Below are 18,864 nucleotides of genomic sequence, written 5' to 3' on the forward strand. Positions count from 1 at the left end.
ATAGAAAACCAGTTATGAATCACAATTTAGGAAGAATAATCAATGTGAAGGATAAAAGTTGGTTGAATGGGTTTTACGACCAAACGTACTGAAAAGCCAAAGACAAAGACAAAGCCCTGAAGTAAAAGACATGTTTATTATTTTCTTTAATAACTTTCCGGAAAGAAGAGACGCAACATAAACTCACTTAGAAACGGAATAAAGTGTAGGTACAATCTTTTGAGATGTTTGGTGGAATCGCTCAGACAGGAAGTAGCCCGGCTGAAGCAGAAATATCCATCGTCTTAAGATAGCCCTCGCCTTAGATCATAACCCCAACCTAGCCTTAACTGACCTAATGTATTCCAAACCCTGACGCTAACCTTAGCGCTAAATTGTTAACCCCTAACTCCAGCCTTAAATCCCCAAGAAAACTACACCTAGCCTGTAACCTAAAGTTTAACAATAACTAACCAAACATAATCTAATTTAATCTAAACTAACGTATTCCAAACCCTGACGCCAACCCTAGCAACATAAATTGTTAACCCTAACTTCATCATATAAACCAAAAAAATTCTGATCCTAATCCAATCATTTATTAATAAAAATGTGTGTTTTTGTTTTTAAGACTACAAACATAAGAAATGTTTCAAATTGATAATAATAAAAAAAAAATGTTATAATGGAAAAGGGGGTTTTATCTGCGTGATTCAACAAAAAAAACAAGAAACATCAGATATTTTATTTTTATTACTATTATTATCAACACATATCTGCTTCGTATTTTATGAAAATTCTATATAATTGGAAAAACAACCACAATTGTATGTCTTTTGTGAAGTTGTCATGAATTTAATTAAAGTTTACATTTAAGAAGTATTTTAACTTCCTTCGAGCTGGACTTCCGATCAGATAAACCCAGAAAAAGTGCCTCGAACTGTAAAAAGAATCACACTTGAAACAATCTCACTTATTCAAATCCACGCTGGAGGGTTCAAAACCACCTATTATTTTAAATTTGTTTGCTTAATGACTCACAACGAACAATCTCGGGGATGAAACCGAAATTCATATCCGCATTAAGAGCGGCCAATTTGTCACAGTTCTTTCTTCGGGAGTTTTTCTTACTCGCCTCATTTGGACACTCACCAGCTGCTGACCTCGAACGCCCCACGAGGCAAACTGGAGAACAGAGTCGGACACCTCCGGAGGATTCAGCTCCAGCACTTCCCTGCAACACATGAACGTGTTTCACTGCAGCGATGTTTTTCTTTATTTCATTCAATTTAATATCTTCTCTGCTGCGACACACACTGTCAGTCTTAATGACCGTAAATGAGCTCATTAACAGTTTGTTTATTATCTTAAAGTCAATATTTGTCGCCTAATTTTAGTTACATTAAAAGCTTAAATCTGAGTGAAACGGTTAAAGTTATATTTCAAAATGATGTGCTATGTTAAAATAACATAGACACAAATGTATTATTAAAAAATAAATAATAAGAAACAATTAAAAGAAAAAAAAATGAAAAAATATATATAATGAACAAATTTAACAATTGTTGAAAAATGAATGAAAAAACTAAAGAGAAAAAAAAAAATCAGAAATAATAATCAGTTGAACATTAGAAATAAAGGGTAACCTGGTTCTCATCATACAGTTTTAAAGCACAACAACACCTAATATTGAGCATAAAATAAAAATAACGTTGACCTTAAAAAACAAAAGTTTGGAAATAAATTGATTAATTCATTAATATTTCTGCATAAGTTGCGGATAAAATAAATAATAATAATCATGATGAGTTGAAATAATGTTTTCTATATATACAGAAGAATTTTAAGGTTTCATTTTTCTTACCAGGTATAAAAAATGTGTTTGAAAACGAAATATTCCAGAGAAGTGAAGACAGTGAGTTCAGTCATATCATGGGCTTCACGATCGGTGATAATGGAAATCTTCTCTTGTTTAATACGTGTCAAATATGGAATCAATCCTGTCAAAAATATTGATTCTACCGCCTTGTGCCCCCTCTCCCTATTATCTTATAAAAATGATGCTCCTTTAAGACCTTCACTTAAAGGAGCAACAAGGGCTGGACACACCTAATAAAACTTAACATTTCATACAGTATATATAAATACAGTAAATATATCCAAACACATACCTTGTATACAAGTTGTAGATCAGATAGGATGCCAGGAAAGAGTGCTGGTAGATCTACAAAGGTAAAAACTTGAGTCACAAACACAGGTTTTAGGCAGATTCATTGTAAAAGAACTAACTTTAACTTAAATAATGAGAAGTTTTTCGCATGAGAGTAAAAGACGGAGATTTAGAAATCTATAGATGTTTATTTTAAACTGTATACATACATCTATAAATGGTATTTGAGTCAGTTTGGTTCTCTCACGGGTGTTACACAGGTTCTACCTCTTCTTAGTCTCAAAATGGCCCCCATGAACTTCTTAGTAATGAATATGATTTTATAGGTTTTTGGCCTTATTCGTCCGCAAAGGCCAAAAGCAATCATGCGCCAACTACTCCCTCATAATAGTGAATAGGCTCATTTTCTTACTCTCATTCCAAGGAAGGTTTTAATCTCAATTAATGCTGAAATATCAAGCAAGTTACAGCCTTTTACATGTCACAAATAATCCAAGGTTTTTTGTCCTATTTTTATCCTTGAGCATCTTCTATGTAATTTTCTGGAATTGGTCGCATCGGCCTGAAAAATGACGCTTGGAACTTTTATAATCCATTTAAGCGACAATTTATAAATTTTAAATTAATGACTTTGCACCTTTCCTTTCAAATAATTTCCGTGGTTTTGTAACTTGTAAAAAAACCCAGAGCAAAGCCAGGTACTTCAGCTGGTGATATATATACAACTGAACTTGACTGAACCCAGAGCAGATCCGAAAGAAAGGTCGATCATAAATTAAGATTTGCCCCCGACGGGAACTCCTATTACATGTTAATACTGTTTAATGGCAATTCTAGCTTTGAGTCGCTCCGCTGCAGTGCGTCCCCCCTCGTGTGTTGATGAATCGACCTCGTAATATCCAGCCCTCGGTCCGTGATTCATGGAGACGTTGATTTGATAGCAGCATGCTAATCAGCTGGAATATTAGTGTAACAGCATTACAGTAATCTAAAACCCGCAGAGTTATTCCACCGAAGGAAGGGATCGCCCGAGCGTGACGCCCGACCCTGATGGACTCTGCAGCGAAGCCATCGCTCCTCATATTGACTTTTCACAAGTAAACAGAATTCTGCAGGAGAGGAAAATGAAGAGAGAAAAAGGAGTCTTGACTCATTTTTCACTCCTTCAGAGACGTCGGTGGCGTTCGGCAGACTCCTTGTCTTGGGTGGCGCTGCCGTGATGCCTTCTTTATGAAGCTGTCAGCCTCTGGTGACACATCAATAGATGATGTTCGCCCATTTAAAGGGCAGCCGCAGGGTTTCAGGCGGAGAGGAGGTTTGCTGGTGAGCGGCCAAGACACAGACAGAATCTTGGACATCCAAACGATCTGGATGGTAAATAGTGACGGCCTCGGAAGAAAGGCTGAGGATTGGCAAGAATCTAGAGACACGATGCGTATCAGGATACTAGGGCATACTGAGGTATATATCGCGATACTGTAGTAACAAGGATATATGTGTAGTATTGTCCAGTACTTGACTCTGGTGTTGCAGAATTTACACACCACATGACTCTTGACGAACTGCTTTCATTTGTTTTCGAACCAAAATATGTCCAAATATCAGCTTTAAAAGCTGCTGGAGTCACTGTATCCTCTCGTCCTCAGTCAGCACCCCAGAGGATTTCATTTTCCCTTTAGATTAGGACATCACTGCTGCCATCCGGCAGCTGGAAGTTTAATTTTAACACAAAATAAACAGGACTTTTTATTTTTAACCGATATAGTGCTGCCAGCGATCAATACAGTATCGTGGGAAGGATATTGCAATATATCGCCGTATCGATAGTTTCTTACAACCCTACTCCGAAGCACTGGCTACCTCAAGCTTAACAATGCAACAAAAAGATTTTAATTTATATTGTTGTTATTTGTGTATTTTGTTAAGGTTAAACATTTCACAAACATAACAAAGAACTAAAAATATAATAGTTTTTTTTTTCCCGGCGACACACAGTCGAAAGTGAATAACAAAAGAAAAAATATATATTTTATTTATATATAAATATTTATTTTAAATTATATATATACGTGTGTGTGTTTAGGTGGGGGGGGGGGTCTAGAACAAATTTAGATAAAAAAGGCAAACCTGACAAAATAGATAAATAAACACTGCTAAAATATAAAGTATCAAAGGTTTTTACAAAAATAGGTTATTGGTTTGTACATCGAGTCACTGAAACAAGTGAAATATGTTTTAAAAAAAAATGGTTAACTGTTACTATTTCTTTTAATAATCTCTTGGGTCAATCAAACAGAGTAATGGGAAGAGATCGAAGTAGGTGAAAAGGAGAGTGAAGCCAGGATGGAAAGAGTGGTAAGTACTGTGAGCGGCTAGGCAATAGAAATGAATTAATTCATTTGAATAATAATGTATCAATTAAAACTGTTAAACTTTGGGAAAAAAAAAGGATTTTCCCCGAAGTTATATTTGCTTTGGTCGAATTTACTAAAAAAAATAACTTTGTAAACTAGTAAAAATGACTAAAAACGTGTTGTTTCTAGAAACCAGCCTAAAATTGTTGCTGATTCAGCAATTTTGTGAGATTTCATGCACTTTATATTGCTGGTAATAATGCTACTTTATGTTTCCTGCTTTTGTTTGAAGACCAATCCGTTAAAAAAGACAGCGTGTGGTGCGACAAAGGTTCTAGCAGGCAATAGGCCCCAATTACCAAATTTCATGCCACCCCGGTCTCTAATATTGTTGTTGTAAAACAAAACGTCATTAAATGTTATATATTTACAAGTCTAATAAAACATCTTCTAAATGCTAAAAAATAATACTGAAAAATCATTTTCGGTATTATTATAAGAGAGTTTATGTTTTGTATAAGCTCTCTGGGCCCACCATGTTCCCTCCTGTGGTGCCACAATGATTGATTCATTTACATTACAAAAGGGTGGCCACAGGGTTGTTTTTTTTTGCCAATTGGCTCTTGCCTGTGAATTATAGGTAGAAGAGCAAAATGCTGGGACTTCTAGTGTTGAAAAAATAGTAAAAGATGTCATGTTTTTAAGCACATTATCAACTGTGGCTCTCCTCAAACTAGAGATTGAACACTCCGAGAGTTGAACAAAGAGTTAGAAGAGTCAGAGTTGAAGATGATCAGGATTACATTTGGAAAGAATCCGAAATCTGCATACGAAAAAAGAGTGTAATGGTGCAGAGAAGTCAAAGTCGACACATTTAATGGAGCACATTAATGTGGTGAGAGTCGGTGTCAGACGCTCCGAGCGGCGAGAGGATGTCGGGGCGCCTCGGCGAGAAACAGAAGCAGAGTTTCCCGAGACACCTTTGACGGCGAAGCCACGCGGAGAGGCGGCAGATTATGATGAATTCATCAGACGAGCGGAGACAGTGGCGTGGGTCGAGGCCATTACTCTCCATAGACGCCAGCTGTCACTTTGATGATGAGCACATCTGCTCCGTCAATCTCTGAGGGGTGCGGGGGGCACCTCGTCCCATCCCATCAGCAGCTCGCTATCAAGCCCGCCACGATACCCCGCACAACACTTCCTGTCGAGGTTTTTTTCGGACACGAGCGATCAGGATTCATCTCAGTACAGTGAGAGTAGATTTGGGGAGAAGTTTCTGTAAATATCTGTCTCCGTGGTTCACATTTAAGGGTTGATCAAAAAGAATAAAATCGCTTTATCTGGATCCTATTTAAAGAACTTGCAACACTTCAAATGTTGCCGCTCTTATCAAAAAATATGTGTTTTATCTCCATGGAAACGCTTTATCTTTAAAAGACTATCAATTCCAGTATAAGTGGAAAGGAAGCTCCTTTGTACTCCGAGTCCCACTCATTCATGACCTCGATGAGGATCTGAAGTTCAGGGAGAACAAGCTCAAGCCCAGCTGTTTAGAAGAATTGCATTTCCAGAATAAAATGCAGTGTGTTTGCTGAATCTGATGAATGTGTACACTGAAATTCTTGGAAGTATTCTATTAGTACTGAAAGTGAAATGAGTAGAAAAAGTTTATAATGATGGCATGAAGGAGAGAGACTGATGAACGGAAAAGGATGCGAAGAAGAAAAAAAGAAGAAAAGGTAGTAGAAGTAGAAGTAGTAGAAGTAGTAGTAGAATTAGTAGTAGAAGGGGAAGTAGGGAAAGTAGTAGTTGGAGTAGAATAAGTCGTATTATTAGAAGTAGTAGTAGTAGAAGAGCTTGTAAAAGTAGTAGTAGGAGTAGGAGTAGAATTAGTAGTATAAGCAGAAGTAGTAGTAAAAGTAGTAGAATTAGTAGTAGAAGTAGAAGAATAAGTAGTAAAGGTGGGAGAAGAATTTGTAGTAGTAAAATAAGTATGAAAAGTAGTAGAATAAGTGGTAGAAGTAGAATAATAAGTAGAAGAAGTAGTTGTAGAATTAGTAGTATTTAAAAAGTAGGGAAAGTAGTAGTATTAGTAGTAGTAGACAAACGTGTTTTTAAAGTTGAATGAAGTTTCTAGGTGTGAGTAGATGAAAGTACCTGAAGGTCAAAGTAGAAGGAGTTAAAACATGAGTTGAATATCTTTTCCACATTCAAGAGAATGGAGAAAAAAAGGGTAGAAAAAGAGGAATTGAAGAAAGCAAAACATTTCGGGTACGAACCGAGTTTATAAAAGGTTGTATTAGTTACATTATTTGTATCTATTTAATTTAACTAGCAATCTTTTTTTAAAGTAATGAATGAATCTGCTCCACTTTAATATTTTGAGCAAAAACAAATACAGAAATACACCTTTTTTGTATTTTTTAAATACCATCTTTAGTTTGCCTTGATTATTAAATTGTTCCTTAAAATGTGCGATGAGAACAAAATACTTTACCCCAGATTTTTAAAGTTATCATGATCAAAATAGAAATTAAAATTGTGTTTCTGTGTTCGATTTAATTGTGTTTGAATAAAGTAACACTTTTTCTGACTCATAATGGACTCTCGTAACCTCTCATTCTCCCAGATTTCACATGGCAGAGAACCTAACTATATAAGTGATAACATCACACATAACTTGACCCTTGAAGACAATTTAGGGTCACAGATTCACCTCTATATATACAAGATCCCTCTTTCTGAATTTGAACCTCCAACCCGCTCGCTGTGAGGCAACAACAACAACAGCAACACATGATGAATGATCCGACATTGAACCTCTAAACTTTGCGAGCGTGAAAACTTTATCAGCTTCCTTCAGCGCCTCCCTTCCTTCAGCTCCGGACACTGACCCCGCTTCATTATCGAACCCACTTAGCCGGCGCTTCTGCATATTTCAGGGAGAATATCAGCGATCCATGAGGCAGAAACTCCAGATAAACCGATGATTAATTAGACCCACGGTGACGTGAGCGTTTATGCTCGTCGGGACTCTGCAGGATTCATTATTTAGAGCCCAATCCTAACTTTACTGATGCAAGAAGTTCTTCAATTATCAAGTTTGCCGCTGGCAGAGTTTCCAGGAGTGGTGTTAACATAATTAAAGAAGAAACCCAGACGTATCGGGATGTGATGAGAAGTACAATTTTTTTTTCTTCCATAGAAGTCTTGTAGAACATGTGCAGCTGCAATATTAGGGATTCACGGCACCATGATGTTTAAATAAGACACACATTTACACATATTTGGAGAAGTGGTGCGGTGGAAAGTTGCATCCAACTGTTCGAGGTTCAAGGTTTGAACCATTTTCCTGATCAAATCTATCATTTTCCAATGAAAAAAAAAAACACTTGATAGTATAACTAAAAATGTAAAAAGGGTATGAGGATAGTTGATAACAATTTTGAAAAAATATTGGCAATTATTTGTGGATTTGAATGTTTCAGCCTAACATATAAAACAAGTCTAGATCAAGATACTTAATTAGAATTACAGATTCAAATTTAAAGTACTTACTTTCCAAACGATTCACTGTATTAGAGATGAGTATTTATATGCCATAACGTGACCCAAACAGACAGAGATTTTGAACCTAATTTTGGCTTCAATTTTTTGAAGAATAAGTACTAGTAGTATTATTTAAAAATAAAGTTGTGAAAAATATTTGTAGCACTTACACTCCACATAGGGATTATAGTAAAAGTTGAGCCCCAAAAATTATGTTGACAGAACCATTCTCCACGAAAATAAATGTACTAAAACATTTTTAAATACGTTTTTGGACAAACTTCGCAACAGTTTTTAAGGTTGATATGAATCTAGGAAAACTATAGAATCCAATGGACTATAGTGTGAATTTCATAGTCATTTAAATATAGTCTCTAAAATTTGTAACCAATTCACTCTAATTTCTGGATGAATAACAATCCAAGTGACTCCATTTTGAGAGTCAGTCCTTTTTGTGGAGTGGGTTATCTTTGGGGAACTATCGTTTTCATTCTACTACCTAAATACTAGGGGGTTATTTTTCTCGATATTGTATCAATATTCAATAGCACTGTATCGATATTTTTATCTTTGAAATTTGAATTCATTGTTATGTTATGGTTTATATTTCAGTATTCTGTGTATTGAAACTCAAGTATTTATAGCGTTTATCGCATGTGCTGCAATTAAAACATCCGGCCACTAGTTGGCAACATTCCTTATTTCCTTGGAGCCAAAGTTACACACAAAAAAAAAATGATTTAGTCTACATTTGACTGTAACTCGTGTGAAGCTAATACAGCTGATGTTAAGCAAGTAAAATCATTGAACGTTTACTTCGCTATGATGGTTTTTGTACGATTAAATTCTTTAAAAGAAACAACACATTGACGTTCCTACAGTATCGCAGTACATCGTATCGTCACAAATTATTCGTGATATCGACAGATTCTTGTGAATACACAAACCTAGTAAATACCTCAGCTGAACTAGGTGGGAACAGCTCTATGAAGGAAATAATTGGAAGGAAATTAACGAGGACAGCATATTTTAAATAAATATGCAAACCCTTTCTCTTTTTTTTAAATGTTTCGCACATAAAACTCAAGGTTAGCATCTGTTGTTTTGTTTTGAAATCCAGTTAGAAGACAAACCTGAGCTACAGAGGCAGCTTTGAATAAGAAAAACTAAAAAACTTTTGTTTATCTGACTGCATCACCATTTGGACGCTCCACCTACGTTTCTGAATAAATGCTCAGAAAAAAAACAACCAAAAACTTGTTCTCCAAGGCTGTACTTTTAATGGCTTCAGTAGTTTTTCCCTCACAGACTTTTCAAGCCACGTTTAATTTAATTTGATGCTTTGGAAAAAAAAAAAAAAGGTGATTATAGTTCACTCCAGACTTCATGTGAGGGCAATTATGTGTTTTTAAAAGAAAGATCCTTTTTGCCGAGCCAATGCTAGCCCTCAGGTATCGCACTTATCAACCTGAGTGGTGAACGACAGAAGACAGAATATGAATAAAAGAGAAGGAAAACTTGTTTTTCAAAACCATGTGCTTTGAAAACCCTTTTTTCATAAATGGTGAGATTTTGAGCTCCGAGTTTCTTTCAGGGAGATAAAACGTTTTTTTCCTTTCGATTTTCTTTTTTTTGTTTTTGTTCCGCAAAACAACTCGACCAAAACAAGTGTCAACAAGTGTTTGTTGCGTGTAGTTTTAGGACCATTTTATGTGTCCTTTTTATCAAAGCGAAACGTCAGGTATTTAAAAAGTGAAGCCAAGTACAAAAAGGTGAAGTTCATAAAGTGTCCACTAGAGGCTGCCTGTCGAAAACGACACTATTCCACCCAAAAAAACAGACTTTTATAGGATTAAAAAAAACACATTTACAGCCTTTTTCAAAATACTACTTGGATCTTAAACACTAATTTAAATTTTCGCACAACTTTTTTATAGTTTCCTTTGAATATATTCCTTTCTTATCAGTTTTTAAAAAATTGCATAATAAGGGGGCGTGGTCAAGTGACAAGTACATTTCTTGAACAAAATGGCCGTGGTTTTAGCGTCCAATCATATTTCAGCCCGCCCCAAACTTGGCATTTTTACCGGAGTCTGGCTCAACTAGAGGACTGCATTTCCAAGATGGCCGCCCCTGCAGTTCGTTTCAGCAACAGGCGACACAAAGTCTGAGTCCAAAACTTTGACTTTTTTCGTGATTTTTTCCAGAGCACCTTTGCTTACACCTAAAACCATTCCAGCTGCCCTCTCACCTGAGTAAGTAAATGCATCTTGTTTTTAAAAAATAATGAATTCATCCATTTTATTCATTTAAAAAAAAAAGATCTAATCAATTTGCCATTGTTTATTTTTGTAGTTACTCTGAACATTTTGGTGACTCATCTTTCTCTTGTTAGTTTTTAACTAATTTTTAAACTGTTAAACCAGTAAACGGTCCAGCAAGAGTCAATGTAAGTAAGTAAGTAAGTAAGTAATTTTTATTTATATAGCGCTTTTCCAGACCAGGGTCACAAAGCACTTAAACAATCAAAACAATATTCAATAAAGTATATACTTTAAAGGTCAAGATAAAACTGATAACACAACAGGAGTTCCACAAATGTCTGCTAGTAAATTCACAAACATTGCGTCAGGAAGGTCTTTCACCCTCAAACTAGGTATTTAACACTTAAATAAGTGATTTAATTTCCTGTGTTTTTCCACGATTAAGCTGGAATCATCCATGACAAAACTAAACATGAATTAATGAGTTGTTGTTGTGTTCCTGGTTTCAACGACTTCTATCCAAAGTGATTCTAATTAGTAAAATAATGTTGCAAACATTCAGGAAATGGAGATAATAAGTGTTTTATTAAAAAAAAGTAGAATAGGATTTTCAAAAAACCCCTGATATAAGAACCACAGGCCCCCTGTTAAAGCTTCAGCGGTCGGCGCTATAATAATATTCCGCCAACACAAGCGCTCATCCCTCCATCCGTCCATCATTAGTCACATCTCCTCATTAGAGGACGACCTTCGGAAGGTGCAGCCGCGAGCGCAGACATGATTGAAGATGCGGGGGGTTCGCTCACCGGCTTCACGTCGTAGCCCAGGAGAACGAAGCTCAGATCGGGAGAGACGGCAAACTTGGAGGCCTTAAAGGTCGCCTGTGGGAAGAGACGGATGTCGGGGTAAATAAACACGGCGGCGCTCCACAAACTCCGCGAGACGGAAGTTCAAGACGCGGGTGAGGTCGTCAAAACCTCCAGAGGACGAGGAGGAACCAGAAGCTCTAAATTTGGTTGAAGTTATACTTGAAGGTTTCGTTTATTAAAGTGAAGAACACTTTGAAAGTCGTCGTAACATTATGACCGCTGGCTGTGGATAATGATGTGTGTGTCTGTGTGCATCTAAAATAGCGGTTTGTGTTGCATGTGTGGGCGGCATTCATAAATACACATGTTTTTTCTGGAGAGTGTGCGTTCCTCCAGGTATGTGTGGGTTTGTTTGTGACTAAATGCAAGCTTGTACACGTTTAAGACTTTTTTTTATGCGGGTGTTAAAACATTGTGTGAAGCCGAGGTTGTGAAATTGTGCGATGGATACATAACGGTCAAAATAGGTGCTTTATTGTTTCGTTTAAATCCCGTTAAACTCATTTTTATTCTTATTAACTATTGTGTGTTTGGCTTCTTGTGCTTGAGTCGTCGGGGGCGAAAACGATGGTCGGTCACACCATGAAGTGGTTATTTTTATTTTATTATGATTTAGACATAAGCAATATTCATCTCTGCAGGTGGAAACAAAAAAAGTTGCGGCAACACTTTAAGTCTCTTAAACAAAGTAACGTTAATGATTGGATTAGTTCAAGTTTTAAACAATAAATGACTAAATATATATCTATTGATCCAAACACAAGTTAAAAAGAAAACAAATCTCAAATTGAGCTCAAGAAATATGTAATTATTCATATATAAATAAGATTTATTAATGACGGATTAAAATGAATTAATATTATTTAAATATCACGACAACACTTTATTTAAAATGTTTTAATGTTTATATTTAGTGTGTAAAAAAAATACTTTGGGTTTATATGTTTTGTGTTATTGTGTGTACTGGACATGTATGTTTATTTCACCTACATGAATGTGCATGTATATATGTGTGTGTGTGTGTATTAATGAGCTGATTTGTGCAGATGTGTGTGTATCTTTGCCGTGTTAGCTAGTATAACTACGTGCGCAGGCTTTTGTTTTCTTCTGGGGTCGAACCACTTCACCGTGAAATCACAAAAAAGACTCACAAATGTAGTGTTTTTCATCAGCAACTCCGTCCTGTTGGTGCGAACGTTAACGATCAGGATGTCTCCGTCCCAGCTTCGGAAGACCAACTCCTCCTCTAGGACACACACACACACACATACACACACACACACACACACACACACACAAACACACACACACACATGGAAATGAAAGGGTAGAATCAAATCAACAGAGTGGACACTGAAGGGAGGTGAAGAAGAGAATATTGAAGTGGGTTATCATTTCAAACGGTGGCCGTTTATTCAACTGTGACTCAACAAAGTTATTCTTCAGGCTCAAGAACGCAGATAAATAGTCTGAAATAACAATCTGGGAGAAAACAATCAATGATTTTAAGTCCTACAGCAAAAATATCAGTACAGTCGTCCCTCGCTGTATCGCGGTTCACCTATCGCGACCTTGGTTCACAGGGTTTTTTTTGTGTAAATTTGCATTCTTTTTTACAGTGTACAGTTTGAACACGCATCATGTTCAGAGTCCTCATTAGCTAAGGGAGTACAGAATGCGTTCGGTAAGCCAGATTTACATAAAAGAGTTGTATTTTTGTGCAATATTTCACATACATTTTGTAATGACTTTGTAATTACAACTCAGATGGTCACTTATGGATTTCCATCATATCAAGTTACCACACTCATTAGTTTTTTTTTAATTATCCTCTGGATTTCCTCAAATCAATATTTTCTTGCAATATTTCACATACATTTTGTAATGACTTTGTAATTACAACTCTGATGGTCACCAATTATGTCAATTATGGAGTACCATCATATCAAGTTTCTTCACTCATTACACTCATATAGTATTTTAATGCAATTTTTCACGTACATAACTTCAGAGGAAATAGACGTGACAGCGGCGCCAGGACAAAGAGGCACCGTCAGAAGAACTTTGAGATACACGTGAGTTACTGCTAATAATTGCTTATGTAGATTGATTGTTAAAAATGTTCAAAATGTTTGGGCTTGAAAACAGGTTTAAATCTTTGGTTTAATTTACGAATATCGTACTTGTTTCTTTTAAATAAGAGATAAGTGTGAGAAAATGTTAATGTCTGTCTGAGAAAAGTGTATAAAAGTGTGTGGTTAGTAACAATACAACAGTCAATGATCGCGTTTTACAGTTTCAGTTGTTCTTAAGGAGGTAAGAAGGCGCGATAAGATACCCATTCTTAACTGCCATTTTTTTAGGTACCTTAACATCGAGCCAAAGGAAGGATGTAAGAAGCGCTTAGTGGGAGCTGTCCACGACGGTGGTGCTGAAACTGAATCAACCGATGCCAGTCAAATCGATCACCTATCTCTACACTGAAACTGAAACTGAAACTAATCAACACACAAGATCTTCATTCATCATTATTTTAATATTTGTAAAAGTGGAGGAAATATTATACGTTGAGCATTTGGTCGCTAAGAAGGCTGTTAAGATTGGATCAGCGGCATTTTAAGATTTCATTCTTAGAGAAAGATCTTCCGAAGCTAAGGGCGACTCTGGGGAAACACGTTTTTACTTCACAGATTTCCTGAGAGTGTTCCTAAGAAGATCGTAGCACTAAAGAGCTTCTTAATAAATCGGGTAAAACCCAGTTCGCAGCTTTTGGTGCGAGGATGATGAACATCATGAACCAGCTGAAGAAGCATCGTGATACAGTGTCTTCATTTTGAAAGGCCACTAGATGGCACCATCAGTTTGAAAATGATGGCAGGTTTCATTCAGAGCCAAATATTCACATCACAAAAAAGATTAAATTGAATTAGTGTTTCAGAGCAGAGAGTGCCACCTAGTGCCCTACAAAAGAAATGTTGATGTATCATGAAACATCATCAGCTTATTAATAAAACCTTAATTTTGAAATATCTGCAGCAAAAACAGGAAGTGCCCTTATAAATAAAACAAACTTTATTTAACTGGATTCATTTTGAAAGATGCCTTCATGTTTTTTTTTCTTTGCCCGAGGCCTCCCCCCCCTCCATACACACTCGCACAAACTTTAATCTGTCTTATTTGAACTTTGTTTTTTGTTTTTTTTGGGCGAAGATAAGAAGATGATTTAGTGACTGATGGATCTGGGCGCGTCCCTGAAGAGACAGAGAGTTTGACAGGCGAGAAGAAAACAACAACAAAGAAGAGTGATTTCATGGATCAGTCAAGGCAAATGCGGCTCAACGAGATTATACGCCAACCTCCGACGGCGGAGGGCGGTGACAGGAGGGGCGTCGCAATAAGCTCCGGTTTCATCCGGAACCGGGCTTCTTAAGTCCGGGAGGGCCGAGGTTCCATTAATACATCTGACAGATCTTAATCGTCGCCGGTGTCCGTCTTATGAAAATGTCAATGACTAAAGCAGGAGGGATCAATCCCGGGCAAGATGTGAGCGCGCCAGGAAAACACTTGTGTATCAGAAACAGACGGTAATAAATATGAAACAGGGCTCAGGCTTGGTTTTAACAAGCACTGCAATCCTCTGAAGGAATCTTAAGCCTGTGTAAAATAAACCTCAATTCTTGTATTTCCTCCTGAATCCATTTTATATTAAACAACTTTCAAGCGAAGGTGACATGAATCTCAAGTCGAGACGACTTTGACTTTGATTTTAATCAAATTTAACAAATTATAATGCATTTTTTTAAATATAAAGGTCGAGGCCAGGTGAGTAAAACTCGAGCCATCATACAAACTTTCCTCCTTTTGAACAAAGCGAACCTAGGTGTTTAAAAGAGACGCCGTCTTTGATCTGGTAACGTATTTTGAATCACAGAAATTGAACTCATCCAACATTCAGCAGGGGTGTCGGCTGCAGTGACAGGCGCTCAAGACTTCATCTCCCTCTACCACCTCCGCATGTTTCATTCATCAACTACATCCCCTCATGAAAGTATTAGCAGCTCTCACCTTGTTTTACATCCAACGACAAGTTCAGGATGACGTGGACAATAAAATATTCATAGAGACAGAAAATACATTGTTTTGTTTTGACCTGATCTGAGGTAAATTAAATAAAGATTAGCGTCAGACTACCTTTCATACCAGGGATGCAGTGACCCCTAAATATGACCCAAATATGCCCATTTTCATGTGACTATATGTGTTAGGAATCTGACTCTTGAAGAAATAATAGAAATCAGATCTGGTTTAAAGTCAAATGTTTTTACTTGTATCCAAGTGAGAAAGTAGAACAGAGTTTTCATGTCTGTCGGAAATCTTACTTCATCGTCACAGTTTCAAGAGCCGTTAATTATTTAACTCCAAAGGTTTCAATCAAACACAAACTTGAATGAGTTCTTCTCCTAAAGGTCGGGGTTAGCCTTTTACAGGGACCTGGCACTGATACATCTTTACTTGCACATTCTGCTCTCATTCAAACAGTGATCGAAACATACAATCGTTCGTATCACTATTTAAACAGGAAGTACCGTGCGGTACACCCGTCACAATTGTCTTTTTTTTGACATGGGCCAACAAATATCTTGAACAATGAAGTATTAATTGTGTTGTATGCTTCGTCTATTTTTTCTTTAACTTGCATGATATTCTGTCCTTGGCAGAGCTATGAGCTGTTTTGGTGCCTTTTGTACTTTTGTCCTACAGTATTTGACAGACTTCCAACATATAGCAGTAATAGTATTAGTATTTATTCCCCTTTTTTCTTTTTTTTTTACAAAAAAATGTGTTTCTCTTGATGATCTATTTATTTTTCTAATGATATTCTTTAAGAATCTAATCAGCATATAGCTTTCAAAATGACTGCTTCTGCACCGTTCAGACGAAACCTAAACCATTCCTAGCCTGGAGCTGAAATAATAAACTGCTGTGTGATTAAATAAAAGAATAGTTCGGAAGATCACACGCAAATTAATTAAATGGTAATAGAATATGGTGCAGGAAATTGATTGTCATCCGTACTTTGACTTCTGAACCATTTCTCAATTAACTGTGTAAATTAATCCAACAGCTTCCATTTATTTTCAAAGTGTTTCCGCCAGCATTATGGCCAACAGAGGTACATTCTTCTCAATATCTATAATACAAATTCAATTGATACTTTGTGGATTTTTATATATATAGTTTCACTGTGAATTTTTGCCATTTTTATCAAAGTTATGTGTTTTTATTTGTAACATCGTAACGATATAATCAAAAAAATATATATTTGATGTTGTATATAGATGGATGGATGGATTTTAAATAGATGAATGAACTTAAAATCATTATTTTTAAAAGAGAATATATATGAATATATATGTTAAAAAAAATGAAAGTGTATCTCAGTGGAGATTGAAAACGATTGCATCATTCCTGACAGGATTCTGTAGCCGATGGCTCGCGATTTTTCAACGTGTTCTTACTTGAGAGAAGCTTCTGCTCACTTTGATCAATCATTAACAAGAATCAAATGTTGCAAAAAACCACGTAGTCCGGACGACTCGCAGGCAACTTAGATAATCTTCATTCATATTTTCTGTGTGAAGTCTCGAAACAGGATGAGAATATTTCTGAATAACAGGTCGTTTTCTTTCTTATTTATAAGTGGGAAGAATAGAAGAGTTACGCCACAAAGTTTCATTTGAATCTGCTCGTATCAGACACAGTAGACATTGACTTTAATTCCAACCACAGGCAAAGAACACACTTGTTTTGAAGTTACTTTATAAAGTAAAATTAAATCTTGGCGAACGAGAGGATACGAGAGTCCATTATGACATAATAATGGCTTCACTCCTCCTCCAGCCAGCTGTAATCAGCTCCGCTCTGTTTATACAACGAGTACCTTGTAGAGCCGGAGACATCTGGGATTGATGACACGCAGTGACAAACCTCAACGTTTGACCAATTACAGCAGAGTGGGCGTGGCTATGGTCAACAAGATTGAATCTCCAGAAAAGCTGTGTTTCCAGTGGGCGGGGCTTAGGATCATTCTCTGCTGTAAATATTTAAATGAAAAGAGAGTTTTGTACAAACACACACTGATGATACAATAGTGCCCATTATATATTAAAGAGACGCTTAAATCAACACAATAATTGTCTCTTTAAGTTTAAGTGCACCCAATTACGGCCCCTCACAGCCAGTTTTATAATGCGGCCCCTTAGGAAGTACAATTGCTCGCCCCTGGAATACACATTTGGGTCATTTTTGAATAGCTTTCCTGTGAAGACGAACTAAAAAAAAAAAAAAACACTCACCGTTGATCCACTTTGCTTCAGGATCATGTATTTGGAATTCACTGCTCAAGATGTCGTCCAGTGTTAAAATTGTACCGGAGAGCTTCCCACCGTCATCTACAGATAGAAGGGTAGAAATTGTCAGACCAATATTTGAAATCGATTCTTACCATCTATAGAATGTATACTCTCGTTACGAAAACAGCCGATGAGTCAGTAGGTGGCGCCATCGGTTTAAAAATGATGTGATGTTTCATTAGAACAGTTGATCAAAACAAAGGAAAATGGTGCAGAGACGCCATCTAGTGGACTCTGGAAAATAATGACACTGCTTCATGAAGCTTCATCAGACCATGACTAAAAATGTCTACACTGTATCGTGAAACCAGCTGTTCCATGAAACCAAGTTTACTCCCTTTAATTTATGATTTTTTGTTTTTGGACAAATTAAGTGTAACGTTAAACCACAGATGACATCTATTTAAAATAAATATGTCATAATAAGTGGAACTAAGATGCAAAATTAGACAAATTGGTAACAAAAATGGAAAAATAAACAGAAATAAAAATTGACTGGCAATGTTATGTTTATTTAATTTAATATATATTTCCAAATTATGTTTTTTTTTCCCTTATTCATTCCCTCTTTGTGCTTTTCTGCTTTTATTTCCATTTATTTTTCACATTTATTTCTGACACTAACAGATTTTCCTTAAAAGTATAAACCTTTATTTTGAAGGAAGCTGCCAAGATAATCTGTGTAAGTACCTTTTATTTAAGAAGGTGATTTCGTTGAAAAAAAAAGAAGGTCTCACCTTTGGAGAGAAGAACAATGGAGAGTCCAATAAGAGAAAGAACAACCACGATGACCAGTAGAGAAATCCCGATTCCCTTCCAGTTCCTGTCCGGGCCGATGGACACCAGGTCCTACGAAAGAAAGGAGGACAACGTTGTTCTCAGTGTCCTCTTTGGTCGCATAACATAATGATTAATAAAAACACTTTACACAACAGTTTTTTATAACACTGCCCTTCGGAGGAGAATGTTTTTACATTTTAACTTTAAAGGGAAAAACTCACATCTGAAATAAATCGTCGACACACAAAGTCTTTATTATGTAAAAAAAAACCTTTTGCTAGCCAAAAAACTTTTACGACCAAATGTATCTAACCTTGAAGTTGGATGAATAATGTGTACAGATAAATAATTTTTTTTATTGATAAGGATGAGTTTCTCTCCCTCATCCATCATGAAGAATCTCAAGGTTTAAAAATGTTCAACATGTGATATTTGAGTTGAATTAACATGGATTTTCTGCACAGGCTGTTCCATTAAAATGAA

At 36.4% G+C, this 18,864-nt stretch overlaps 1 protein-coding gene across 2 annotated transcripts in view; it reads right to left on the reverse strand.

Moving 5' to 3' along the window:
* LOC148068154 (inactive dipeptidyl peptidase 10-like) overlaps window positions 1-18,864 on the reverse strand; it is a 68,520-nt gene that overhangs the window by 12,028 nt on the left and 37,628 nt on the right. For both annotated transcript variants that reach the window (XM_087804828.1, XM_087804829.1), the window contains exons 2-7: window positions 18,339-18,450; window positions 17,545-17,640; window positions 12,340-12,434; window positions 11,126-11,200; window positions 2,151-2,203; window positions 1,132-1,213 (exon numbers count right to left, since the gene is read on the reverse strand). In XM_087804828.1, the coding sequence (XP_087660954.1) occupies window positions 1,132-1,213; window positions 2,151-2,203; window positions 11,126-11,200; window positions 12,340-12,434; window positions 17,545-17,640; window positions 18,339-18,450 (513 nt within the window). The remainder of the gene's footprint in view (window positions 1-1,131; window positions 1,214-2,150; window positions 2,204-11,125; window positions 11,201-12,339; window positions 12,435-17,544; window positions 17,641-18,338; window positions 18,451-18,864) is intronic.

This window comes from Callionymus lyra, chromosome 12 (genome assembly GCF_982586985.1).
Source record: "Callionymus lyra chromosome 12, fCalLyr1.hap1.1, whole genome shotgun sequence".
Lineage (NCBI taxonomy): Eukaryota > Metazoa > Chordata > Actinopteri > Syngnathiformes > Callionymidae > Callionymus > Callionymus lyra.